This window comes from Ursus americanus, chromosome 13 (genome assembly GCF_024610735.1).
Source record: "Ursus americanus isolate L20-20 chromosome 13, mUrsAme1.1.p, whole genome shotgun sequence".
Classification (NCBI taxonomy): domain Eukaryota; kingdom Metazoa; phylum Chordata; class Mammalia; order Carnivora; family Ursidae; genus Ursus; species Ursus americanus.
Genome location: NC_142139.1, coordinates 65380167 through 65407926, shown reverse-complemented (window position 1 = coordinate 65407926; position 27760 = coordinate 65380167). Strand labels below are relative to the sequence as shown.

At 52.1% G+C, this 27760-nt stretch overlaps 1 protein-coding gene across 4 annotated transcripts in view; it reads left to right on the top strand.

The window, feature by feature from the left end:
* Positions 1–26637, top strand: part of PTK2B (protein tyrosine kinase 2 beta) — a 121245-nt gene extending 94608 nt beyond the window's left edge. For 2 of the 4 annotated variants that reach the window (XM_045774051.2, XM_045774052.2), the window contains exons 6-31: positions 843–905; positions 1119–1173; positions 1616–1756; positions 2168–2242; positions 2840–2941; positions 3653–3770; positions 4315–4354; positions 4808–4854; positions 5566–5616; positions 6103–6200; positions 7147–7231; positions 7470–7570; positions 7832–7947; positions 9572–9672; positions 9877–9966; positions 10835–11039; positions 13569–13677; positions 14956–15021; positions 16290–16415; positions 20665–20811; positions 21033–21068; positions 21437–21461; positions 22852–22898; positions 23599–23736; positions 23988–24068; positions 25551–26637. In XM_045774051.2, coding sequence (XP_045630007.2) covers positions 843–905; positions 1119–1173; positions 1616–1756; positions 2168–2242; positions 2840–2941; positions 3653–3770; positions 4315–4354; positions 4808–4854; positions 5566–5616; positions 6103–6200; positions 7147–7231; positions 7470–7570; positions 7832–7947; positions 9572–9672; positions 9877–9966; positions 10835–11039; positions 13569–13677; positions 14956–15021; positions 16290–16415; positions 20665–20811; positions 21033–21068; positions 21437–21461; positions 22852–22898; positions 23599–23736; positions 23988–24068; positions 25551–25766 — 2479 coding nt within the window. In that variant the 3' untranslated portion in view covers positions 25767–26637. The remainder of the gene's footprint in view (positions 1–842; positions 906–1118; positions 1174–1615; positions 1757–2167; positions 2243–2839; positions 2942–3652; positions 3771–4314; positions 4355–4807; positions 4855–5565; positions 5617–6102; positions 6201–7146; positions 7232–7469; positions 7571–7831; positions 7948–9571; positions 9673–9876; positions 9967–10834; positions 11040–13568; positions 13678–14955; positions 15022–16289; positions 16416–20664; positions 20812–21032; positions 21069–21436; positions 21462–22851; positions 22899–23598; positions 23737–23987; positions 24069–25550) is intronic. The other 2 variants (XM_045774053.2, XM_045774054.2) reach the window with 2 other exon arrangements.
* The last annotated feature ends 1123 nt before the right edge of the window (positions 26638–27760 follow it).

The window sequence follows — 27760 nt, the reverse complement described above, 5'->3', positions numbered from 1 at the left end:
GGAGAATGACCGTCCATCCAGGGGAGAATCCTGGATAAGCTCCTCATATCCCACAAGCGAATATCATCCCTCATGACCTGCTTGGTTTCCAGAGTGCAGGCCTGCCCTAACCAGCTGGCCTGCTCCTCCAAAATCCGCTCTCCCACTCTGTCAGACACCTGGTAACAGAGAAGTGGGTCAAGGAAGAGCATTCTTCCCAAATTCCTGAGTTCTCTCCTTGGATCAAGCTCACAGAGTTTCTCCATCTCAAGAATAGGGATATTTAGGGCTGGATAATTCTTTGGTTGGGGGGGCCATCCTCTGAACTGTACGATATTTAACAGCATTCCTGGCTTCTACACACTAGATGCTGGTAGGACCACCCTCCTGCTAACCAGATGTGACAACCAAAGATTTCCAGACATTGTCAAATGTTTCCACACTGGAGAGGGAGGTGTAAAATTGCCATGGGTTGAGAACCACTGAACTGGGCCATATACACGAGCCACCGAATGCTAGGCCTTCCAACAGTCAGTGTTGGCTGCCTTGGGTCATTTCTTTTTAGAGGCCACAGATAGAACTTCCATCTTCCTCCTCTGTCCCCAACCTGGGCAGTTCCAGAGCTGGGCCTCCCAAAGCAGAAGGCTGGAGTCCTTCTTAGCAATGAAATTTGTGGGTTTTCCTTTTCTTCATGGCTTTGTAAATATCAGTATCTTTTTATTCTTGTAATGTTCTCCTTTCCATTGGTTACCACATTTGGCAGGGGAAAGGGAGCTTCTAGAACAGTATGTGGCATTGGGTGAGCCCAGTCTAATGGCCTTGTTCTCCAACCGTCAACCTGTCCGTAACTTCTCTCTCTCCAGGCGGTTCTTCAAGGACATGCCCCACAATGCACTTGACAAAAAGTCCAACTTTGAGCTCCTGGAGTAAGTTCTGACGCTGCCCCTTGCCTCTCTTGCCTTCCTTCCTTGCTGCCCTGCTTTTCCTAACTCACTCCACACCTTGTTCATCCCCAGACCAGAGCCAGGCAGGACCCATCCCCCTGGTCCTTGAGCCATCTTGCCTCTTCCTGATTGGTCTGAAGTCCTAGGTTAGGGATGAGGGGGAGTCAAATGTCACTTTTTCCCCCCTTCTTTCAGGAAGGAAGTGGGGCTGGACCTGTTTTTCCCAAAGCAGATGCAGGAGAACTTAAAGGTGAGGAAACCACTGGGCAAGGGGCCCAGAGACGCCCCCTTTGTGTTGGCCTCCAGGACTGGAGCTAATGGCATTGGGCTGGGGTACTTGGGAAAACCAGAGTATCTGTGCTGTTTGGGGCCATCTAGGCATAGGACCACTGAAAACATCCAATGGGCCCTTTCTGTGGCTGGCAATTAGGAAACCTGGCTGCATTTCCACATCAGAGGCCAAATAGCTTTGTGGCCTGGGGATGCTACTTTCCATGCTTCCCTGCCAGGGCTATGGTGAGCCTCCCTTGAGACAGCAGGTGTGTGCTTTAGGTAATAGATTGCTGCTGCTCTCATGGCAAAGACCTGAGGACCAACCTCTGGCAGCAGAGAGGCCTTTGGTGAGATCAGGGAAGGAATCAGAGCTTGGAGGAGCAGGGTCTGCTCATCACTGACCATCCCCCCACCCCCAGCCCAAGCAGTTCCGGAAGATGATCCAGCAGACATTCCAGCAGTATGCCTCGCTCAGGGAGGAGGAGTGCGTCATGAAGTTCTTCAACACCCTCGCGGGCTTTGCCAACATCGACCAGGAGACCTATCGCTGTGAACTCATTGTAATGACACGTCCTCTTTATTCTCTCCCTGACCTGAATTCCAGGCCTCTCGGGGAACGGGCCCATGAGGCCAACATGGGGGGCCTAGAAGGGGTGTGCTTGCTTGTAGCAGCCCACATAAGCCAAGATCCTCGGGCAGCTGGGCCTCACCAACATACCATCAAATGTAACCAACGTTAACCTACTTGCCTGAGGAAGGGAACTGAAATCTTGGCTCCAGATCTTGGAGGTGGGCAGAGTAGGCAGGATGTTGGGAGGAGGGTAATCTGTCTGGCAGGGTTTTAAGATTGAAGGAGCTGGAGGGCCCAGGAGAGAGTGGCCTGTGTCTAACTTAGTGAGCTTTTTTTCAAATTTCTGAAATAGAAGGGAGACAGAACTGAAGCAACAGTACTCTCTCTCCTTTTATTCCAGCAAGGATGGAACATTACTGTGGACCTAGTCATCGGCCCTAAGGGCATCCGCCAGCTGACAAGTCAAGATGCAAAGGTAGAGGGAGACCGGGGGCAGGCTGCACCCAACCCCAGGCTAAGCGGTCTTCCCCTCTCTGCTGCCGCCTACCTTGTCCTGCTTTTCAGTTGTTCCTGCCCCTTGCTGAAAGCAGAGAGGCTCTCTTGATATGAGTAGCCCTAGAGAGAGTATTTGGAGCACGGGGCAGATGGTTCTTTACTTCCCTGTGACTATCCCCTGCCCAAAGCCTGGTGTGGGGGGAGAACAAGGGTGGTTTAGAAGGAAGAGAAGACAGAAGGGCACTGTCAGTGCTCTTCTGGCTTAAATAAAACAGTTGCTCTTGCAATGGCAAAATGGGGCAATCATTCAAGTCAAAAGACCTGAGTCCAGTCCTGGCTCTATCACCAACACGTATAAGACCTTGAGCCAGTCCCAGCTCTCTAGACTCATCTTCTCTTCTGCAAAGTGAGAAGCTTAGACCAGATGATCCTTTCAGTCTTCATTGTCTTTGATTCTCTCTTCATCCCACTGAGAGGCTCTCAGTGCTTCCTTGCAACCCCTCCTCCCATACTGACCAATCTTCATGGCCCGACCCCAGGAGTGGGATGGTCTGAAGGTTGCCCTCCTTTCTTACAGCCCACCTGCCTAGCCGAATTCAAGCAGATCAAGTCCATTAGGTGCCTCCCCCTGGAGGAGGGCCAGGCGGTACTGCAGTTGGGCATCGAAGGTGCCCCCCAGGTGAGCATCTCTGGGCACCTGGGGGCTCTGAAACAGGCATCCACTGAAGGACAGGATTTCTTGCTTAGGTCAGTCAGCCTGGCTTCTGGGATCTTGCTAAGAAAACTGCACCTATTTCTCAGACAATGTAGCAGGTTGACAATAAAATTATAAGGGAAATGTATCAGGACACAAAGCTGTTTAAAAATGTCAAGAAATAAGTTGGGGGAGTTTTTAGGGTGGGTGAAGTGACCAGAAATCAAGGTACAAATGAGAGGTCTAACTTTGAACAAGTGGATGATGACTCAGTAATAAGACCTCCAGGGACCCGGACTTTTTGTGGGTGGAAGAATCAGAGAGAACTCAGACTGCAAACCGATTGTCTATCTCCCCTTTCATCTGTCTGTCCCCTGCCCACTCCCTCTTCTCCTTGTTTCTGGTCTTACCTATGGAGCACCTAGTAGGTACAAGGCATTGTGCTATGTGCACTCAGAGACCAAAATAAGTCCTAGCTGAATCTGGCCTTCCTAGGGTTTAGGGTAACCAGTGGGGAGGGATGACGAGTGCGCCCCCTGGTGGCTGTGGGGAATGGAAGCCGAGCTCCAGGACAGGTGCTGATGGATTCCAAGCAGGGGATGGCTGGCGTTGTCTACTCCTTTCTTCTCCAGTCCTGTGGGGCAGACGCTAGCCAAGGCTCTCAGGTCTCATCCTTGGCTGGTCTCTTCTCTGCAGTCCTTGTCCATCAAAACCTCCTCTCTGGCAGAGGCCGAGAACATGGCTGACCTGGTGGACGGTTACTGCCGGCTTCAGGGGGAGCACAAAGGCTCTCTTATCATTCATCCCAAGAAAGGTGAGTCTCCATTTAAAGGCAAACTGGCCCAATGGGCACATGTGGCTCAAGGCCCCGTAGGCAGAGCGGGAGAAGCAAAACCATTGACCAAGATGTGAAGGAAGAGGCTCTGGAAGTGGGACAAGGTGCTCGCCCAGCCTTTCTGGATGCCCCCTGTGGACCCATGCTGGGTCCTTAGCTGCAGGCTCTGGCCAGAGGCAGCTTGGGGGCGGGCTTCTGGAGCTGAGGTGTTTGTAGCCCCAGGAAGAGCAAAGCTAGTGCTAGAACATGACTGGTCCCTCCTGTGAACATGGGTCTTCTTGGGGATGGGATCAGGAAGCAGGGGTCCGGGTTGGAACATGTGGGTGGTGGCAGAAAGAAACTTGAGAATTTCTTCAACTGAGAGGACTCTAATTCAGGCTAGCTTCCACACAGACTTGCAGAGGATACAGAATGGTGAGAAGGGGTCTCCCTTGTGTTGGCTCATAGGAGCAATGAGGTCGGCCATCCATATAGGCCCCTGTGTCCCTGGCTCCAGCTCCCCCTCTTTCTGCCCTCTCCCCAGATGGTGAGAAGCGGAACAGCCTGCCCCAGATCCCCGTGCTGTGAGTACAAAGGGAAGACAGGGAAAAAGGCCTGCACTCAGCCTGTGGCTTCCTGGGAGGAGGCAGAACGAATAGGGACACCCTCCCCCCAGCCATGGTTGCTGGTTTCCAGGCCCCAGGGGAGAACACGGGAACCCTGGCATTTCATAAGTGGCAGTTTCTCACTAGTAAATTTCACCCCGTCAATCCTGCAAGGGTAGTCCGGTGTCCTAATGCCGTCTGGCCTCATCTGAGGGCAAATGGCTGCTGTGCCCTCTTTCCTGTCCCCTGGCAGCATGGGCCATGCTCCCAGGCTGGTGTCATTGGGACAGGCTGTTCCTCCGGGCAGGCAGGGGGCACAGTGCAGCTGGCCCCTAGGAGGGGTGGGCAGGAGAGGGTGGGCCGAGGCTGCCCCGGGGCCGCATTGCGAGGCTCAAATTCACCAGGCTCCTGCCCTCTCCTCTCCTCCTGCAGCAACCTGGAGGCGCAGCGACCCCACCTCTCAGAGAGCTGCAGCATAGGTAAGCCTGCCTGTCTGCAGTCCTCTGCCTGTGTCCAGAGCCTCTCTTCTGCCTGCTCTTATGCCATTGTCAAGGATTCCCTCAAAGTTACAGAAAAACAAACTTCCCCTGTGACTTCTCAGTGACAGTGTAAAGCGTCATCAATCAGAATAGCTAACATGTATTCACCCGTTGATACTTGGCGCCATGTTTGTCAGAGCTTGGGCCGCCATAACAGACACCACCGCCTGGGGGCGCCATACTCCTGACCTCATCTGAACCTAATCCGCCCCGCCCGCCCAAAGGCCCCACCTCCAAATAGCTTCACCCTGGGCGTCAGGATTTCAACATATGAACTGGGGGGAGATACAAACATTCAGTCCCTAGCAATGTTAAATATATAATAGGTATTATTTTATTTGATCTTTATGACATTCCCTACCTAGAAACATTCATTTCACAAAAAGAAAAACTGAGATTAAGGGAGACTAACTAACTTCCCGTAAATGACGCAACCAAGTAGTAGTGAGCAGGGATTCAAGTCAAGGTGCCCTAGGCTCTGTGGCCACACCAAAATGTGGGTCGAGAACCCCACTTCTTGCCTGGCTCTCACCCGCCCTGGGATGTCAGCCTTGGTTTTGCGGGCCTGCGCACGGGAGCCCCATGCCCGGTTCCCGGTGGTGCCCTCTGACGGCATCTTACCCATAGGATGTTCTCTTTCTGTCATTCCAGAATCAGACATCTATGCTGAGATTCCCGATGAGACCCTGCGAAGGCCCGGAGGTAGATCTCTGGCCCCACCACAGTGGCCACAGACAGAGCCCTATGAAGTGACATTGTGGGGACATCTGTGACACCTCAGGGGGACTTTGTTTCCTTCCTTCGTCCTCTCCCATGTGTGCCTCAGACAGGGGCAAACCTAAGTGAACCACTTTGATTTGAAAGCTGAAATCATTCTTTTCTCCCCACACTATTGAACTTTTGTGTGCCTGTGATGTCTGTGGGGATCCTAAGAGTGTAGATATGAGACCTGGCCTTCAGGGGAAACAGGGTGACAGACCTTTTTCCCCAGGTCTGAGGTGATGGAACCTTCTAGAACCCCTTTTCCAGGCCAACTCCTGGATCTCAGCTGAGATGTTATTGAGGGGTGTGGTGATGCCTAGGCAGGAGGGGAGCAGAGCCTGGCATTGGGGCCTGCAAATACTCAGATTCCCAGGGGCATCAGGGCTTTCTGTGTTCTGAGACTATCTGCTCTCTCCATCTGCCCAGGTCCACAGTATGGCATCACACGGGAAGATGTGGTCCTGAATCGGATTCTTGGTGAAGGCTTTTTTGGGGAGGTCTATGAAGGTGTCTACACAAATCACGTGAGTTCCAGACTCTTCGTGGACACTCCTCTCCCACTTTCCCTTAGGACGAAAGGGAGTTTGTATATTCTGGGGTTGCAGAGGCTACCATGATATATGGCTCTTCATCCACTTGGCCTTTGCAGTATTTATGAAATACCCAGGGAGTGTTGGAAGCAAAAGTCATTTCCCAGAAGGATAGCAAGCCTGGGGAGTAAAATGGAGGCAGGACCTGGGGAACGGTTGGCTGAATCTTGGCGGGCAAGAACTTGGGGAAGTATGGGAAAATGTGGCTCTGGGAAGAGGAAGAGTAGGATCTGAGGCAGGGGCTAGTTTTGAGGCCCCAATGGGGCGGGACCCTGCAGAAAGGGTAGAGCCAAAGAAAAGGCAGCAAAAATGCAAAAGCCAATAATAAAAAGAAAGAAAGAGACAAGGACACTGGATTGGATGGCTTTGCACACACTCCGCACTCATCCACGAACAATGGGCAGAGCACAGGCCCTGAGCCTCAGTGTCCCGATCTGGATGGCCAGAGGCTTTAGTCTCAAAGGTCCTTTCTGGTTCTGACATACCCTAATCAAGAAGCAATGAAGCCAGCAGGCACCTGGGTGGTGCAGTTGGTTAAGTGTCCATCTCCTGGTTTCGGCTCAAGTCCTGATCTCAGGGTCATGGGATCAAGCCCTGCGTCAGGCTCTGTACTCAGCCTGAGATTCTCTCTCCCTCTCCATCTACCCCTACTGTTTGTGCTCTCTCTTGCTCTAAAATAAATAAATCTTAAAAAAAAAAAAAGGCAATGAAGTCAGGAGTCGGAGAGGAGTGGGGAAAGGGGGGCGGGAGAAGGAGGAAGGGGAGGAATGTACCTTGCAGAGACCAAGCCTGTGGGACCACCATGGCAATGCTGGAGAGGGGACACTTTCTTTTGAGCCCTGGGCTGGCCCAAGGGGCTCTGAACAGACTTCCGTTGCAGAAAGGGGAGAAAATCAACGTCGCCGTAAAGACATGTAAGAAGGACTGCACTCTGGACAACAAGGAGAAGTTCCTGAGTGAGGCCGGTATGTGTCCCCTGGGAAATGACACAACCCCCGTGAGTGGGAAAAGACCCCTGGGACCACACGGACCTCCAAGATGGGAGAAGGGCCTGGAACCGTGGATGGGGAGGGTGCAAACAGCGCAGGGACCTCCGTCGGGAGGAATTTCCCTCCCCATTTCACCCAGTTGGGAGAGTCCAGCCTGTTTCCCGTATTGCACCTTAGAGCCACTCTGGCCCATCCCTCTTGCCCCCAATGTCAGTGATCATGAAGAATCTCGACCATCCGCATATCGTGAAGTTGATCGGCATCATTGAAGAGGAGCCCACCTGGATCATCATGGAATTGTATCCCTACGGTGAGGTGAGCTGGGGATGGCAGAAGTGGAACACTGTGATGACAGCTAGGCCACAGCTGAGCGGTGCCTCAGGGTGGGATGCATTTAGAGCATGGGCCCTTAACTCCCAGCTTCCTGCCCTCTGGATCCAGCCCAAACAACCCAGAGATCGTGTGTAGAGGAAATTTCTGGAACATCTTGCCAATCTGGGTTTGCCAGGGAAGGGCTTGGTGGCTGCCTTTGGAGGCTGTGCCGGGGTCCTGATGGCATCTTCCCCCTTCCTACAGCTGGGCCACTACCTGGAGAGAAACAAGAACTCCTTGAAGGTGCTCACTCTCGTCCTATACTCGCTGCAGATTTGCAAGGCCATGGCCTACCTGGAGAGCATCAACTGTGTCCACAGGTGGGGCTGGGGAGAAAGCTGAGCTCCTTGATCTGACCATGGAGAGGTTGGGGTAATGCGGGGCTTCGGGGTCATGCAGATGAGTGTTGAGACGCCAACGCTGGTCCTGCCTCATGTGACAACTCGAGCATCTGCTAGGAACCCGTTGCCTCATCTGAAAGGTGGAATCACCGTGCATACCTCACAGCACTGTTACTAAGAGTGAATCGAAAGTGCTGGGCATCTGACTGTAGCTCAGCATAGCCTAGCCCGCTTCCCGGTGGGGTCTAGGACATTGCTCCCCTACTTGCACAGAGCTTGCTATCCTCAGGCTCATCACCCATTTTTGGCACACGGCCCAGGCAGGGGGACTGGACTGGGGCAGCACCGGGAAGATCCTGGAGTCTAGGCCCTTCCCAGCCCAAGCACCTGGCCCCCCACTGGTTCTCAGCATCCCTGAGCTGCCAAGTCCTCTCCTCCCTCTGGCTGTGGAGTGGACTCCTTCTCCACCTGGCTTTGTTCCCGTTCCCTGAAAGGAGGTTCCAGCCACAAGGGATGTGATCCCCTGGAAGAGGCAGAGGGGGTGCTCCCAGAATAGTGAGGTGAGCAGGTGAATTCTTCAACACCTGGACGTGAGATATGTGGCCTTGTGGGTGATACGATGCAGAGCAATGTGTGGGGTTGTAAATGTTCATTCGTTCCATTCACTCGTTCAACACATCTGGAGCTCCAGGCACTGTCCTCGGCTCTGGGAGAAAGTTGTAATCAAAACAGACCCAAATTCCCTTTCCTTGTAGAGCTTATCTTCTAGCATGAGGGTAAAATTTGAGATGTAAATAGTCATGAGGGGAGGGTGGTGGCATAATAGATCTGTTTCCCTTGTTTGTTTGGGTGAAGTTGTCCTGCTTCGAAGTCAGCTCTTCTGTAATAAAGACAGATGATAGGGAATGGAGCCTGCCTGTGAGAAGCGAGCAGATGAACCTGAGGTTAGAAAGGATGCCAGGAACAGGAGGTAAACGGAGTCAGTGAGTGCTCCCGAGAGAGGAGTCAGAGCTCAGCTCTGGAGCTAGGCTGCCTGGGCTGACCCCACCCCCAACCCAGGGAACCTCCTTTGGCTCTCTGTGCCCGCCCTCCCCCGCCCCCTCCTCTGTGGCAGGGTTGAGGGGGCTTCTGAGGGTCTCTGTCACAAGGCAGGGTGTGTAAAGCATTTGGGTGGTCCTGACTATCCTCGGGCTGCATGGAGGTTTTCCCCGAGCTGTTGCTCTTAGCCATGACAAAAGCCTACGGTCGGATGGAGTTGCAGAAGCAGGGGGGAAGAGTGCCAGGGAAAGTGGTTGGGGCTCTCCCTTGAAGAATCAGCAGGGTGACAGCATCCCTGGCAGAGGGGAGGGTGCAGCCCACAGAGCAAGCGTGCAGAGCAAGTCCTGGGAACCTGAGCTAGGCTTCGCACTGGAGCCGTGTGAGAAAAGGGATGGGAGATAAACCTCCCCAGGGAGGTGGAACGAGGTGGCCGAGGGCCTCACGTGGGGGGGACCTGGAAGGCCAGCCCAGCCTCCTGGGGCCCTGGTCAGCACGCTTCTCCCTTATCTCTCTGTCCACTGTCTATCGGAATGAAACATTCTGAACCTTCACATCTCTCTCCCAGGGACATTGCCGTCCGAAACATCCTAGTGGCCTCCACTGAGTGTGTGAAGCTGGGGGACTTCGGCCTTTCCCGGTACATTGAGGATGAGGAGTATTACAAAGGTGAGGGGTGTTCAGCCCCAGCCTTTTCCCTGGAGAGGTCGCTGCAGCCCCCCCCCCAAAAAAAAAAAAAAACTAAAGGAAGAAAAAAAGGCTACAGTTGGTCAAGCCCAAGCCAAGAGTCTCTGGAGAACAGGCTGTAATTCTGGATAATTCTGGATCTTTCTTTGCTAAATAACTCCTGTGAATCTCTTTGCCCACCCAAAGCCTCTGTGACCCGTCTCCCCATCAAGTGGATGTCCCCTGAGTCCATCAACTTCCGCCGCTTTACCACAGCCAGTGACGTCTGGATGTTTGGTGAGTGGAGTTTCAGAAGAGCATGGGAAAGGGCTCTGATTCTCCCCTCCATGACCAGGCTAAGAGGGGGGGCAGCGGTCTGGACCGCCACCCCTGGGTTGCAAGGGTTCTGTTTTGCTGTAGCTACTGAGAAGTCCCAGAAGTGGGGGCCGGTGGTGGGTTGGGGGTGACACGGGCTAAGGGCCTGTGTGGGCAGTATTGGCTCCTGAGGGGAGCATGGACTCCACCAACCAATCCCAGGGACTGATGTGGAGACCCCCTCCCTAGAGGGGATCAAAACTCTGAGGTTTGTTCTGAGAAGGAGGTACAGGGAGAGGTGAGAACAAAACCAGGTGATAGATGGACAGCCCCTTCCAGGGCACACAGCCACATAGATTAGCCTGCTCTGTTCTCCACAGCCAGCCCAATAAAAGCTCATTATTATTATTCCCATTTTCCAGATAAGGAAACTGAGGCTCAGGCAGGCCAGGGGCTTGTGTTGGCAGCATGTGCTGGTGCTAGGCTTCAAACCCCAGCTTTCCCGTAGAGTCTTCACTCCCTCTTAAGGGAAGGCACTGGTGGTCCCAACAACATGCCCTTTGACTGCCCCCCTCCTCCTCACCCCACAAAACCTAATGGCTCCATGTGGAAGGGGTCTAGGGAAGAGAGCCTTAGTTCACTTGCAGATGCAGGTGATTGGTCTCTCCTCGGTGGACCACCACAGTGGGCAAGACCCCAGGATGCTAGAAGGGGAGGCTGGAGAACTCGGGAGGTCCCTGGCTGGGACTGAGTGCTGACTGCCATGGTTTTTCCTGAGGAGGGTGGACTGGCCTCTCCAGGCATGTGTCCTCCCCAGCGCAGGTCCTGAGCCCTCTCTTCCTGCCCTCAGCTGTCTGCATGTGGGAGATCCTGAGCTTTGGCAAACAGCCCTTCTTCTGGCTGGAGAACAAGGACGTCATTGGGGTGCTCGAGAAGGGGGACCGGCTGCCCAAGCCCGACCTCTGCCCACCTGTCCTCTACACCCTCATGACTCGCTGCTGGGACTACGACCCCAGTGAGCGGCCCCGCTTCACTGAGCTCGTGTGCAACCTCAGGTGACCATGGAGCAGGGGTGGGGGGCTGCAGGCCCAGGGACCTCAGAAAGCAAGTCTCCTCTTCAGCTGCTTTTAGGGGCTTACAAGAAATGTACTTCCCTAAACGAGATGCAGTTGGTATCCTCATGGCCACCTTAGGGATGAGAGAATTCAGGCTCAGAGCTGTGGCAGTGACGGGTGGGGCTGGGACTTGCACCAGGACCTCCCCTCTGACCAACATGAAGCCATGCGTCCAAGCAGAATTGGCTGGTCCTCCCAACAGAACCATGGTGCCACACATGTCACAGAAGCTCAGCAGCTCGGTCAGAGGACAGGGGATTGACCGAGTTCACTGTCATATAGGAACTCACAGAGACAGTCGATGGTTTAGACTCATTTCGATGTGCCTGTGCTCTTTGCGGAGATTGGGGGTGTGCCTTACAGGAGGCCCAGCTCGGGCATGGGACCTGCATTCCCTCAAGAGAATCTTGTGCCTCTCTGCCTTTGATTGTTCCTCCCAGACAGGGGGGAAGGGAGTGATTGATTTTTGACCATTTAGACAGCAACCTGGGGGTTGCCTGTCCCTTCTCAATAGAGCATTGGCAGCCTGGAAGTCTGGTCTTTCACCCAAGAGCCATTATTCTCTCGTAGTGAAGGGTGCTGTCAGAGCACGTGTTAGATGGTCCCCCTGTTTCCTTGGTGGCTTGCATGCCAACAGCTCCTCCTTGCGTCGTCTGACTTTTTTTTTTTTTTTTGCATCCTTTAGGGCAGGGATCAGCAAACTTTTTCTATAAAGGGCCAGATAGTAAATATTTTGAGCTTTGCAAGCCATATATGGTCTCTGTTAAAATGACTCAACTCTGCCTTTATAGCTCGAAAGCAGCCACAGACAATACATTCTTCAATGTGTGAAGCTGGGTTTCACTAACACTATGTGGGGGAACAGAAATTTGAATTTTACATAATATTCACATGTCATGAAATTTCTTCTTTTTATTTTCTTCAGTCGTTAAAAAATTGTAAAAATTATTCTTGGTTTGGAACCATATAAAAATAGGCGGTGGGCTGGATTTGGCCTGTGGGCAATAGTTTGCCGACCCCTGCATTAGGGAATCTAGTGTTTAATTAATGTTAAAAACAACTGACTTTACACTGCAGTCAACATGTTGGCATTTTTTAGAGAAAGAATAGAACCCCTGGCAACTGCTTTGTGGGGAGATACCACCAGGGGCAATCTGGGACTGCCCAAGCTGGGGCATTGGGAATAACTCTGAGTTTGCTTGTGGGGCCATGGGTTCCAACATGGTCTGCAAGGCCTCCAGCTTAAAAGACCTCTCTGTTCCTATTTGTCCCTTTGTTGACACGCCTGATTAATTCTAGTCTCATCTTTTGGTCCTTCATAAGGGAAATTTGAGGAGCCAAAGAGTTCTAGGAAAAGCATTTGAAAGATGTAACTTGAAAGGGCCAAAGTTCAGGGGTGATGAGGGTAAGAGGGGGATCTTAATTCATTCTGGGGGCTTAAGAACCATGGGGAGTTGTGACAGGTGCTTCTCTGTGGGCTGAGAAGCATGCCCCATTAGAGCAACCAGGCCCTATGGAGTTAGGAGCAGACTTTCTGGTGTAATTGGAAGGATATCTGAAGACCCCAAGGACCTCAGGATACTCTCCTCAAGCTACAGCCTGGCAGTCCTCCATTAGAGTTAAGAAAGGATTTGATGAGTATTTCCTAATCTTGTGGGCATAAGAAGGGCCCTTTTAATGTCAAATTTTGAAAATTCCTCCCTGTAACAATAGTTACGTTTTCAGAATTTATTGGTTGGCAAAATCCATTAAGCTATATAATGAATTTTTTATATAATGTACAGTATAATGCATGTACACTTGAAAATACAATACAAATATTGTATATTTGGTAGCACGTAATACTTGGTCTACAGACAATGCTTGGTACACATATGAACATGTGAATTCAGGGACCCCCTGTGATCATTCCAGAGTCCTCTAGGGTTTGTGATTCCCAAGTTGGGAAACACTGGATTGAGTAAGAAGAGCAAGAAGCATGCACATACCTAACCCAGAAGTTGAATCCACAGCCATTTCTCATTAGTACACACCAGGAATGTGTTGGTGGGTGGTTGAATGAAGAGTAGGAGATGTAGAACACAGCAGCTCGGTCTTGAAGTTGGCTGGATATCAGACATCTACATAGGGGGTTGGTGCCAATAGCAGGCACAGGAAGACAAGATGCGTGGGAGGGGGCAGGAGATGCACTTACACTGACCTGTGGGACTGGCTCTCCGAAGACTTTTTCCCACCATGGATCCATTCCAGTGATTCTCCCAACTTCATTGTTGGGGAAACAGCCTCAGGGTCCATCTTCCAGCCTTCTCAGAAGGGTCTCCCCAGGCCACTCTACAAGGAGACAGAAATGGGACCCAATGGTCCTTCTTTGGGCCTCTCCAGGCTTCAGAGGAAGGAGTGCAGAAGAGAGGACCCAGGAGCATCTTTAACTTTGTTCCTCTTTCTTTATCTGACCTGACTCCTTGGCAGTGACATTTATCAGATGGAGAAGGACATCGCTATAGAGCAGGAGAGGAATGCTCGCTACCGACCTCCCAAAATCTTAGAGCCCACAACCTACCAGGAACCCCCACCCAAGGTAAACCAAGCCCTGGTCTCATGAATCCTGTGAATCAAGCAGAGCTGGGTCTCCATCTAGCCCATTCCTGGCCTGACTATGTAACTCCTCTCTCTTCCTCCAGCATAGGCATGATGTGCTTCTATGGTCCTCTTGGCCCTCAATGCAACTGCCTATCTGTCAGCACTAAATTCAGCCTCCATAGCATGGGTGCCCTGGCAGGTGTGGTCTGAGGCCCCAAGAGAGCAGACCCCTCGGAGGGCAGCTAGGCCAGGGAATCACCCTGGAAACTCTTTCCTTGAGGGGCTGGAGCACTTTTCTTTCTGGTGTTTTTAAGGAACAAATTGGATGTCCCTGAGGGCACACGTATGGGGAGTGACCCTGGGTGCCTTATGTCCAGCCTCCATGTCCACACCCTTCATGGCATCTCTGGGTTCAGAATCCAGTGTCCTGCTACCATGCCATTAGGTGGGTGGGTTTTGAGGGACCATATCCATATTACTCAGCTCAGGCTACCGTAACAGAATACCATAGACTTGGTGTGGAGGCTAGGAAGTCCAAGACCAAGGTGCTGGCAGATTCATTGTCTGGTGAGGACTCTCTTCTTGGCTTGCAGATGGCCATCTTCTCACTGTGTCTTTGCACGGCAGAGAGAACAAGAGCTCTGGTGTCTCTTCTGATAAGGACACTAATCCCATCATGAGGGCCCCACCCTCATGACCTCATCTAATCCAAATTATCTGGCAAAAGTCCTACCTCCACATGCCATCACACTAAGGGTTGGGGCTTCAACATAGGAATCTCGGGAGGGGGGGGACACAAACAGTCCATCACAAAGTCCTATCTGGTTCAAGGCCTTTTCTCACTGTCCCTCCTTGCCTGGCATGCCCTGACCCTTCCCTCAGTCAGGGCCCAGCTCAGTTTTCATCTCCTGCATGAACCCTCTGCAAGTGCCTGAGCCCTTGGTGACTCGTTACCTCTGAAGGATGTGGCTTTTGACAGCTGATTTGACAGGTGTTCCCATACCTAAAGAGGTTCCACACCAGAGATCAGTAAACCCTTCAGTTAGTGATGTCCCCCAGGAGGGCAGAGAGACAGGCTTCTTTGTACCTTCTCATCACTCAACACATAATGGGTGCTCAGTAAGTGAATGCAAATTTTAATGATAACTTTTCCCCTCATCTCTCTCCTTCATTCTGAATAAGTCTGACCTGTGTCCAACACAACATTTCCCTTGGTGAGCTATGCTCACTCAAGAAGAGAGGCATGGTCTGACTCATCTCTGTGTTTTCTCTCCAGCCCAGCCGGCCCAAGTATAGACCTCCTCCACAAACCAACCTTCTGGCTCCTAAGCTACAGTTCCAGGTAAACATGTAACCAGAGGGCTGGGAAAGTTTGGGGCCATTCCTCATCTTGGACCTTCCTGAAATTCCATTCTTGTGCCTTTGAGGAATAGCAATGGAGTTATGGAGATGTTCTGCATTGACTCTTCTTTGGTACCCATAAGAGAATTTGAACTCAGAGTGCCCAGAGATCAAAAGAATCAAAATGCAATTCTACCAGGCTGTCCTCAGCTAAGACTTGCCTTAAGCTCAGTCCATCTGTCCATAGTGTTTGTTGTTCTGTGTGCCTGCCTGTAGCTACTTCTCTATGCCCAAGGACTCCCTGGTCCCCTACCCAGAGCAGAGCTTTCTGAGAAGGAATTTCAGGCAGTTGGGGACAGTTGATGTTCCCCAGAGAATGGAGTTGCTCTCTGGGGCTCCCCATGGAGACTTTAGGCAAAACCCAGGTGGCCAGAAGCTGAGAGCAAAGTTCCATCGGAGCTTTCCTCATGCCTCCATCATTACCAACCATGGGATCTTCCCAAGATGTTGGTTCCTGTCTGAGAATGTCTCTGTCTTGTGTCTCTGTCCTGGATCTCAGTCATAGGGAACCAAGGCCCAACTCTTTTCTTCTCTTACATCCTTCAGTTCAGTCACTGTTCAACAATGGGGCATCTCAACCAATAGAAACAATGTCCGTTTATCTGGTGCTCCTTACAGAAAGGTGGTGTGCCATGGTCATATATTTCTCAAGGAAATGCTCCAGTACCAAAACAAGGCCAACCAAGAACTAACAGATAAAACCTTGTTGTGTGAAGAAGAACACATTGATGCAGAAGATAGAAGCAATATTCCTACAAAGAATCATACCTTTTTGTGTTGTTTAAAATAGTGATTAAATACAAACACACACACATTTCTGTGAGCTAATCATATCTGTCAGTTCGTGACATGCTTATGGAATAGAACTCCTTTCTGAAGAGTCCTGAAGGAGGAGACATGGACTCAGTAGGTCAGTAACACATGTGGACCCCATTATACGCAGAGCGCCGTATGATTGGTTGTCAGATGAATAAGAGGCCACAGGGGCTGCACTGACTCCTAGCCAAGAGCTGTGTGTGTCGCCCTGCCATGTCTCCCAAACAAGACCAATGAAATGCCCACACCACATTCTTGGTTAGCTCCTGAAGAATAAGTCCTGTGTCTCCAGTGGTGCCCATTATTGTTTCTTTGTGCTCATGTTTGTAGCAGCTAATTGTCCACCTTCTTGTCTTGTCCCTGTGCTGGTGCTTCTTTGCTTCTCGTGAATAGGTCCCTGAGGGTCTGTGTGCCAGCTCACCTACGCTCACCAGCCCTATGGAGTATCCATCTCCTGTAAACTCGCTGCACACCCCACCTCTCCACCGGCACAATGTCTTCAAGCGCCACAGCATGCGGGTAAGAGGGCTCTGCATGCTGGGTCCTAGCCCGAACTCAGGAGGCTGCTAGAGGGAGGTGTCTGGGACACCAGGAACCCCACATCCTCCAGCTCAGGAGGGGCCCTCCATGCTTTAATGCACCAGTCAGCCCACCAAGGGGCTCTGTAACTCCCTCTCCTTTGCAAACACATTAGAAGCTGGGGGCCGAGTCAGGCTCTGCTCCCAAGGACACCAGCTGGAACTGGACCTGCCCCTGTCCATACTCTGGTGCTGTGTCTCATGGCCCTTTTCTGAGCCCTAGGGAGTAGTGTGGAGGCCTGTAGGCAGAGGGCAACCAAGCCTGATGGTGCCAGAGAATAAAAGATCCTGGAGGCTCTGCCCAGTTCTGCCCTTCCTGCCTGATTGCTTTGGTTGCTAAATCTCTCCTTAGTCAAAGGAAAGGTTTCCTTGTGGCTGTACTCCTGCTGCTTTTGTAAAAGTTGATGTCGTATTGGAAGGAGCTTGGGGGTTAGTGTGGGGCTAAGCCACCCTTCCCAGTCACGTCTTTGTGTAACCGCCAATAAGGCCCTGAGTACTTCATGGATTAGCTTCTAATTGTGAAGTCTTGTAAGGAAAAAAAAAAAGCAGCTTTGCTTGTAAAAGAGATACCCACTTTTCACTTCTCAGCACCCGTCTTCTTCTTCAATCGAGCTGTGGTCATCTGGCATGAATATTTGATATACTTTATAAACTGAGTCTTGATACATGCCAAAACAAACCAAAGGCATTATTTTAGTTCTAACTCTGTATACACGTATATTTCAGGCTCAGTATACATGACTCTAAAAGTTTTAGGAAAAACTCCACGTTTATTACAATAGATTTGAAAAATATGGGAAAGTTATGTTGATATATTCTGTGCCATTATTTTTAATTTAGCAAAATTTTGAAATGCATAAAGTAACTTAGAATTCTAGGCAGCAAGATCTATTGTGGACTACATTTTCCCCTGATCTAGCTCATTTTCCTCTTTTAAATTAATTTAACCAATTTATATCTCAACATATACTTAACAATAATAAAACTGCATTTTTAAGGTTGCACTATAATTTAGGCAACATTCATTCAGTTCCTCCACCTCCCTGTCCTTGACTCTATTCGTAATTGAGTTTTAGTGAGCTTTGCTTTAAAATGTGTCCTTTTAGAAAAAAGCTATTTTGCACATTTCTGGGGTGGCACTGCCTTTGTCTAATCCCTGCTTCACCGTAAGACTTTGTTCAGTTCCATAAAGACATACTGTGCAGCAGGAAAAAAGGACCTTTTGTGTCAGGGATTTACAAGTACTTGTCGTAAGGAAGGCCTGCCTAAAAGAATATAATGAATGTTTCTTTAAGTAAACAAAAAAAAAGTAAAAAATATAAAATCCATTTTATGATATACATCAAAAAGACAGAAAACCTCTTTCAGGTGGAATTCTGGAAAGGTATAATAGGCTTCCTGCAAAGCATCTGAGAGCCTTTAACAAAAATCAGACATGGTTTCCCCACAAAAACAATTTTCTACTGACTGACTCTCTTGCCTGACTCATCTGGGAATCTGGCATTCCACACAAGAGTCAGGATGGCAGCGATCTCCCTCTTGAAGACCTCACAATGAAGGTTTAAAATTATAATAAAATTCAATGAACTACCTTGTGCAGAAATGCTTTGCCAGGCACTGTCCTAGGTGCTGAAGGGAGAACAAGGGGGTTCTGCTTTCGGTGAGCTTCAGGCGGCCAGAAGGAATAGGGCAGGTGCACACTTACCTGTAATACAAGCCATAAAGCTGAGAGTGGTGCACAGAGGTAATGCAAAGGTGCAGTGTGAGTTCAGAGAGAATAGCTCTTTCCAGCTTCTTTTTTTCAGCTGAGCCTTGAACGGGCACGGGGATAAAAGAGGCAGAGGCATCAGTAGGAGCCAAGACTGAGTGATGGAAAAACCACAGGGCAAGTGCAGGTGCTGGATGGATGCATTTGGAGGATGCATTTGGAGGTGGAAATAAAGCTGGCAAGATGGGAGGGGGTCGTCAGATTATGGGAGGAGTCACAGCTTTCGAGAGTCATTTTAAGACACCACAAGAGCCTGATTCCTTGTAAAAGTGACCAGCAATGTAAGTATCCATTGCCTGATAAGAATATCTGAGGTACCTTACAGACAAGTAAGCCCTAAAGTGATCAATTTTTTTAAATCATATTTTCTCCCTGAGTTTTATTATGAAATTGTAAGACACAAGAAAACATTTTCCAATACATGTTAAAATATTTGGCAAGATGGTGATCAGGCTTGGGGCATCCTAGACAGTTGAGTAGTGGGAATTTTCCTTTAACACTTACAAAACTATACAGTGCTTTCTTGAGTCTACGAACTTCCTCTACCAGTACTTAGTCTTTCTCAGTCTAGTCTAGTCTCACCTGGAGATTCCTAGCTCGATATTCAGAATGTTTGACACTTAGTTCCTGTGTGTCACTATTTGTCAATAGCCTAGGGTAGCCATACCATTGTGTTTGTAGGTATCGACATTTAACTGCAGATGTTTGTAACCTTCAAATACCCCTCATTTTGGAGCATCAGCCTCTGGGAAATAAATCTTATTTTATCAATTCTATGATTGTGAATACTCTTATGCCCTGAAAATTATTTCTTAAAATAAGGTCTAACTCAGTAGACCTCAGCCGAGATGATCTTGCCTCCGAGAGGACATTTGGAGATGTCTGGAGGCATTTTATTGCAACTGGGGAGATGCTAAAAGCATCTATTTTGTGGACTTGCTGTTGAGCATCCTACAATTTACAGGAAATTTCCCCCAAAAAAGAATGATCTGGCCTCACATGTTAATGGTGCTGAGGTTGAGAATGCTGGTCTAACTGTTGCTTACTTCACCCTGTGAGAACAGGGACATCGCATATTTTATCCTCACTGCCCTCCCAGCACCCATCCCTATGCCTGCCACATAGTAGCTGCTTAACAAGTAGGTGTTGAATAGAGCAACAAAGAATATTTCAGCAAGAAATCTAACGTGTGGCGGGGGTGGGGGGAAGTATTGTTAGAAATCAAGAGCCGTGATTGAAGCTCAGCGAGCACTAGGAAAAACAGACCAATATAACTAATTTGAAACTGTGTTGTTATATTCAAGTGTATTTCAAAGGGTTTGGTGGGGAAAATCTTTTTTAGAGGCTTGGCAGAGATTATGACTTGCTGAAGTAGATAGAGAATAATTTTTAGCATTCTGTGCTAGTGACATGTATGTAAAATGCCCGCTTTAAAAGCAAGGATCTGAAGAGGCTGCTCGTCTGGATGTCACAGAAGGGTCCTGCCCCCGACAAAGGTCACCCCAGGGCTTCATGCAATCGAAAGAATGACAATAGCACTCATGAGTCCGGGAGGCCAAGGTGATCGTGTGCAGCAGAAAAAAGCCAAAGTTTGAAGGGACAAGCAGATAATGATATAAACGAACTCTGGGGAAGATTGAGGGGGAAGAAGGAGTAAGAAAACATGTAACACCTTCTGTTTAAGAACTCCCAGGTGAAACTGTAGTTCCAGAGCCCTTCAGATGAGTGAAAAGGTGGGTTGGATTACCAGAGCTAGGGAGAGCAAGCATGTACCGCACATCTATAGAACCATATTGCTTTAAATTTCGTTCTTCACATTTCTCTTAGCTCATGCATTTCTTTTAGCCTTTGGATCAATAACCCAAACTACTACTAGCTTAGTAAAGAGTATGTTTTCATAAAAACGCACAATCACACGGCTGCACGCTGTTGCTCCTTCCCTCTCCCTGCATCCCTCCGTGGACAGCTTTGCGGGACGGCACACGGTGAGGCTAGAGGCAGCGCCACGCTCCTCAAAGCTCCCAGACCCCCTGCCACAGTGTTCTGGTGGCGATAAGCACTCAAGGCTTTCCAGAGGGCTGGCTTTGCATTTTTAAATGTATAAAGTGACCGTAACCATGACAAATGCCAACTGAGCAAATACTATTAGGGCAGTAATTTGAAAATGTAATTGGATGAGCAGATCCCGTAATTGTTTAAATACGATGCACGATCAGTGCTGTGCTTTCGGGTTTGACATGACACCGCAGCACAGCCAGTAACTGGCTGCATACACGGCTGTGGATTTAAGAACAAACCTTGCAAGAAGGAAAGCAGCCAGCGAGGCCAAGGCTTGTGGCTCCCACAGGCTCTTCAGACCCAGTGCCTGGATCTGGGCACTGGGCTCATCGTGTCCTCTCCTCTCTCCCCGCTGTCCTCTCAGGAAGAGGACTTCATCCGACCCAGCAGCCGAGAGGAGGCCCAGCAGCTGTGGGAGGCCGAGAGGCTCAAGATGCGGCAGATCCTGGACAGGCAGCAGAAGCAGATGGTGGAAGATTACCAGTGGCTGAGGCAGGAGGAAAAATCTTTGGTGAGCAGCCACTGAGCCGTGGGTGGGAGGGCCACCCCACTCTCTGCAGCGCTGCTGAACACAGTGTGATAGAAGTGCTTGAATGGGAGCCACGTCCACACCACTGTGTCCCCTTGGGTCCTCTTGCGCCCCCAGCTGACGAGAGGGAATGCTCTCCATGTGTCCTTAGGGTTTTCAGTTCTAGAATCCTAAGTTGTTTGCTTGGATTTCCTCCTCCGCAGGACCCCATGGTGTACATGAACGATAAGTCCCCGCTGGTAAGTCACCGGGAGAGATCGCTGCCTTAAAGTCAAGGCCTGGGAAGGCATTGGAGAGAGCGGGACCCCAGCGCCAGGCCCCCTTCCTGCCCATCCCTTCCCTTTTTGCCTCTGCCCCTGCGAGCTCGACTTCTCCCCTCACTGTGATCTCCACGAAGCTCTGAAGTTCCGCTCGTGGTTCCTGAGCTCCCGCTAGATCTACAACCATAGCGCATCCCCGCCCTGCCACAGGGCCCTCAGGCTCCCGGGCGGCCCCCTGCCCCTCTGGCCTCCAAGCGTGCAGCTGAGGGTGTGGGGAACAGGTGAAGGTCGGGAGTGGGGTGTCCCCGGAGCTGCATTGGTGACATGTTCTCTCTCCTCCCTTCCAGACCCCAGAGAAGGAGGCCGGCTACAGTAAGTGTTGGCGCTTTCCTTTTGGCGGGAGCTGCCGCTTGACCTCTGGTGCAGAACCTTCACGCATGCTCGATGCCCGTGGCAGAGGCCGCAGGGTCTCTTCGCCATTTTCAGAAACTCCGCCTGTTTCAGTTCAGAGCGTGCACACAGGGCCTGTTTGGGAACTGATATTCACCCTCTGCTCCATCCACCACCCCCGCCCTCTCCCTGCCTCAGCATGCTGTCATCTCTCCCTTCTGCCGGGGTCCTCTGCCCTCTTACATTTATTTGGAGGCCTTGGTGGTCCTTCCTTCCTATCTGCCCCTCACTCTGTTGGAGGCTGTCCCCAGGGGACAGTAGCTCTGCCCACCTCCCCCAGCTGATGCCTCTCTTCCCTAGGCCCAGGGCACGGAAGAGAGAGGTCAGGCAGGGAGCAGCCGAGGCCACAGGGCCTTTCCAGAAACTGCTGCTGAAGGGGGAGCAGGAAGAGCCGGCAGTAAGCCAGGCTCATCACCATCCTCCTGGGGGGTGCAGCTGATGATGGTGGTGATGGGGATGGTGACAGTGATGACAATGACAACCGTCCCAGGAAGCTGAACGCTAGCCAAGCGCGAGCCCAAGTTGCTTGCAAATGTCAGCTTACAACCCCACAGCAACTCGACCGGATAGGTACAATGAATCATTATGTCCATTTTACAAAGGACATGAAACTGAGGCACGGAAAGGTCAAGTAACTTACCCAAATTCACACAGCTGGTACATAGCAGAGCTCTGATTGGAGCCCAGGCAGTCGGCTCCAAGGTCCCTTCTGGGGGAACCCTCCTATTTAACAGATGAAAAGTAAGGGCCAGGGAGTGTAAGGGAGCTGCCCCAGGTCACGCAGCTATCTGGTGGCCGAAGGGAGAGTAGAACCAGTCTTCTGGCTTCCATTCCTGCTCCCTCTTCCAGCAACTCCACAGGCCTTGCGCGTGTCTTTGCTTCTCAAAGTGTGGAGTGAGTAGTGTGGTTCCTCTCTGTTTCACTTCCTGGGCCCCCCAAATGCTCAAAGCAGACCATCAGGGATTCCTCACAAAGCTACCCCATTAGCTGCTCTGGCACTGGGGTAAAGTTTCTTCCCTGGAGCATGGGCTCGGGGGCCTGTGTGCACCCAGCAGAAGCTACAGCACCAGCTGTAATCACTCCATCACCACTGCTACTTTGGCTTTTTCTTTCTATCAAGTGGACAGCAGTGCTTGGTTGTGAGAGGACCAGGGAGACCAGAGGTGTTTCCCGGAAACACCTTCGACCTTCGTTTCCCTGGGTCTCCCGGTAGCAGAGGAGAGGGGTTGGCTTGGTTATCAGCAGGTATGAAGGGAGGGGCCAGGGGGCCGAGACCTCCCCCTAACACACTCACTCTCCCTCCCCCTTGCAGCGGAGTTCACGGGCCCGCCACAGAAGCCACCTCGGCTGGCCGCGCAGGTATGTGTTGGCGGTGCTGAAGCTGGTAATGAGTTTGAATCAGGGCTCCACGAGACACAAGGCCAAGGCCATGGGCTGTGAAGACTTCAGACGCCCTCAGAAATAATCCAGTCCTGCATCCTCATTATACAGCTGAGCCCAGAGAGAAGTACCTTGTCTAAGGCCACACAGCGAATTCGTGAAAAGGGGGAAGCCCAGTCTCCTCATCTCCCATGCCCCCTCCCTGACCTGGAGGAAAGCTCATTGACCCAGCCCTAGGAGCAGGAAGTGTGGACCCCTTCCTCTCTCAAGCTGCCCCCTTGGCTTCCCGCACGCACACTGTTCTTGCAGTAGCCTGGGACCAGGTGCCGGCAGTCCTCACTCTGGAACACTGGGTGTGAGCCTTGGCTCCCGTTAGAGTCATCCGAGGAGCTTTGAAAACGACCCGGCTCCCAAACACAGGTGATGGTTCCGGTGGTCTGGTGTGACACCAGCGATCAGTATTTTTTTTAAGATTCCCTGGCCGACTGTCCTCTGAGAACCACTGCCCTGAAAGCAGAAGGGAGGGAAGCACCCCCAAGGACAGGACACCATTATTTCAGAGAAGTCTTTTCAAACTGGGCTGGTGGCTATGTTGGCACCAGTCGTGCCTGCCCGAGAAAGACTAACAGTGTCCCCCAGACTCACGACCATCCCCCCTGCCACTTGCTTTCCCCCCCAGTCCATCCAGCCCACAGCCAACCTGGACCGGACCGATGATCTGGTGTACCTCAATGTCATGGAGCTGGTGCGGGCTGTGCTGGACCTCAAGAATGAGCTCTGTCAGCTGCCCCCCGAGGGCTACGTGGTGGTGGTGAAGGTGAGAGCCGCGGACAGGGTGAGTGGAGGCTGCTCACCCTGGCCCTGGGTGGAAGGGGATGGCCCTGAGCTTCCTTGTCCGCCCAGCAGTTGCCTTTCCCAAAAAGACTCCCTTTCGTGCAAAGTGTCGGCGGGATTTTAGTGCCAGGTAGTCGTGGAGGGCAGGTACCATCCCAGGAGGGCTCTTCCCCGGGGAAACACGGCTTTCTCCAAAAGCAAGAGGTGAGAGTCACCCTACCCCCTCTCTCACAGAACGTGGGCCTGACCCTGCGGAAGCTCATTGGGAGTGTGGACGATCTCCTGCCCTCCTTGCCGTCGTCCTCCCGGACAGAGGTGGGTGTGCTCCTCCCACACAGTGTCATCCGCTGTCACTTCTGCCCTTCACCTTCACCTGCCCCGGCTGTACTTCACAGTGCAGAAGCAGAAGGACCCCATAGGCAGCCTTATGTCTGTCTGCGAGCCTCTCGCTCATGGCTCTGCATGACAAATCTGAGCGGGACCCCAGGGGGGCTGAGGTGGTGCCCAGGGACCCCACCAGCCTCCTGGTGGGGGGTCTCCCCATGTAAGTCTTAGAGAGTTGCAGTGATTTGGTAACGCACGAGGGTGTGCAAGTGAAGACACCTGCCACCGTAAGGCTACGTGCGCTCAAGTACTGTGGTTCGGTACTTGGCAGGTGTGAGATGGGCTGGTGATGCTGCATTATCCAAGTGGGTGCAGTGAGGCACAGGGGTCCTTGTAAGAGGGTGGCAGAAGCAGACATCCTGTAAGAGTCAGAGAAGGAGATGGGATGACAGAAGCAGAGTTGGGCTAATGTCGCTGCTGGAAGGATCCACAAGCCAAGGAAGGCAGCAACCTTTAGAAGCTGGAAAAGGCAGGGAACAGATTCTCCCCCTAGAGCCTGTAGAAGGAGCACGGCCCAGCTTCCCCTTGACTTTAGCCCCGTAGGACCCATTCCAGCCTTCTGACCTCCAGCAGTGGAAGAAACTAATCTGTGTTGTTTCGAGCCACCCCACTGGTCAGGGGTCGTTACCGCAGGCATAGGAGACTCTGAATGTAGTTGAACGCCGAACACTAGCGCCTCTGAACATGTGCTGGTTGTCTGCCTGGAAACCAGCACGGAGCTCAGCAAAACCCCATGCCCCCGCCAGGCGGCGTGAGCCACCATCTCCCAGCAACCCAGCACAGGTGATGGCTGCATCACACCACCGTCCCCACAACCTGTGACTGTTCAAGACGAGACGATGCAGGAGGGCTTGGGCATTTCCCAGCCTCCCTCTGGGTGGCACCAGCAGCCCATAGAGGAGCCCCAGCTGGAGCCATACCTTCTGTTGTGAGCGGTCTTTACCTTCCACGTGATGGCTCCGTCATTCGTTTCACTTGGTAATATCTCGAGTGCCGAGTCTGCGCTCAGCATGCTAGGCACTGGGATATGGAGGTAAACCAAACCCTACAGCTCAAGCCATGGTCCCTGGTCTCTCGATTTGAAGGTAGACAGCTAACAAATGAATAAATGCACTTGTCCCGTGACCCTTCACAGTAACCTTGGGCCAGCACAAGGGATGCCGCAGTGAAGGGACGGCCTGTGGGGCCGCGTCAGACTGAGCTAGCATGGGGTAGGCTGGGGTCTGGGGCGTCTGCAATGTCTGTCCTTGCTGACCTGGCTCCAGCCCACATGGGGCCTTAGGCTCAGCCCAAGCTTAGATCAGACCTGTCCCCCCGAGAACCTCTGACAGCCTCGGCCAGCACCAAAGGCTGCCCATTCTCCAGGCTTAAGCTCTGCAGCCCCTCAGCCTCTCCTATGTGCTTTTCCTACAGATCGAGGGGACCCAGAAATTGCTCAACAAGGACCTAGCGGAGCTCATCAATAAGATGCGCCTGGCCCAGCAAAACGCCGTGACCTCCCTGAGTGAGGAGTGCAAGCGGCAGATGCTCACAGCCTCCCACACCCTGGCCGTGGACGCCAAGAACCTGCTCGATGCCGTAGACCAGGCCAAAGTTCTGGCCAATCTGGCCCACCCACCTCCAGAGTGATGGAGGGTGGGCGCCACTTGCCTGCGTCTTCTGCCCCTGCCTGTAGTGTTCCCTCCCCTGCCCCCGGCCCCTGCCTTGCCTTCGGTCATGTGGGTCTTCTCAGGGGGAAGGCTGCGGGGAGTCCTTCTTCCCTTGCCACTTTGCACGACCCCCTCTCCCCACCCCAACCCCCAGACTGTGCTGCTCAGGCTGCAGCTGGACAGAGGGGACTCAGGGCTATAGATGCCAGGGGGTGACAAAGAGGGCTCAGAGGGAGCTCTGCTGCTGCTGGCCGCTCCCTCCTCACACCCGCCTGCCCCATTGGGGTCACACTGGTCCCCCAGTGGTCATGATGGCTTTATGCATGGACATGGCAGGCCTATCTATTGGAGCCAAGCTATTCCTTCTTCTTCCGCCCACGGAGGTCCCTTGATGTGCAGAGGGGCTGGGGAAGGGCTTTCCTTTTGGGGGTGGACGGCTGGCGAGATGAGGGTTGGGCCTGGCTTTCTTGTACAGTGTATATTGGAATTTATTTAATGTGAGTGTGGTCTGGACTGACAGCTGTGTGCCCCCCTGAGGGGGGACCTGGGACCCAGTCCAGGAACAAGCTATTGGGAGTCCGGGCACAAGACGCTGTGTTGTCAATACGCCAAGCGTCTGGGAGAAGGGGAGAGACGAGGCCAAAACAGGACTTGGACCACAATCTGCTCTCTTCCCTGTGCCCTTTCTCTCTCTTCCCTGACTTTGCCCCTTCCTTCTCTCCCTCTTTTCTTACTTCTCCTTTTCTCCGCCCCCTTTCCCATTTGCCCTCATCCCTCCCTCGTGTTTGTGCAAAATACTCTTTTACCTTCTTTCTATTGGACTTGTGGATGAATTAAAATTGTACCATTTGCTTTGTGGTTTGATTGTTTTGTTTGCTTGACCTGCTCTTTGTAGGGAGGGTGACGTTGACCTTGGGCCACCACCCTGGAAGAAATCGATTGTGCTCTGTTGGGCGCAGATCAAGAACCAAGAGCACGTAGGGGTGTGTGGTGACACCGGGGCAGGGGCAATAGGGTCAGGTGTGCTCCAGCCCCTTCTTCCCTGCGCCTGACCCAAGGATGACTTTCCAGTGGGGACCCAGAGCAGCCCCCTCCTGGGCCACATGAAGAACGCCGCCGGCTCTCTCCCAGCTGGTGTGCAAACAACTGGGCCTCCAGCGGGGCTTGAAGGGTCCTGGGGATGCTGAGGAGGGGTCCCCCAGCTGAATGAGCACTGGCCTTAGCTTTATTTTGTCTCTTTACTCACATGCAGTGTGGATGGGAGATGGACTAGCACGAGGGAACATCACTGCACCAGCAGATCAGGTCTGGGAGAGGCAGGTTGGAGGAGAAGGGAGGCTGGCAGGCTGCCCCCACAGGAGCCTGGGGGAGCCAGAAATCAGATGGGTCGTTGAGTGGGGAGTCTTGGGAAGAACTGAGGAGTGGGGGCCTGGGCCGGGATGTTGCAGGTTTCCTCTGTGTGTGACAGGCAGAGGTGGGGGGGGGTACCCCAAAGACCAAAGGGAAACTGAAAGTTCGCCCCACTTGGCTTCCTATCCAGGGTCCCCCCACAGTCCGGAGAGCCAGTGTCTGCTTCTGTTAGCTGCTGAGGTTCTGCCCTCTGAGGGCTGGAAAGGCAACGGTGAGGTCTGACCCTGGAGCAGGAGCTCCTCCAGGCTCCAGCATGTGTCAGAGGCCTGTGGATTGCTGGATTCCAAGGTGCGAGGATTCCCTGGCAGCACGGAGCAGCTCAGAAGCCATTGCGGGGCTTTAGGAAGGACCAGGAAGCCAGGCGGGGAAAGGAAGCCGTCCTGCAGCTTCTGCCCTTACACAGCAGTCAGTGCAAAGTAACCCAGCTCGCGCCCTTCACTCACTCTGAGCAAATGTCTTGAGTGCTGGCCACCACTTGCCCCGTGAATGGGTGGGAGGAGCAAGCTGCAAGCTTGAGTTGAGTCAAGGATGTCCCAGGATATCTTCCTGGTTTGTCAACATGCA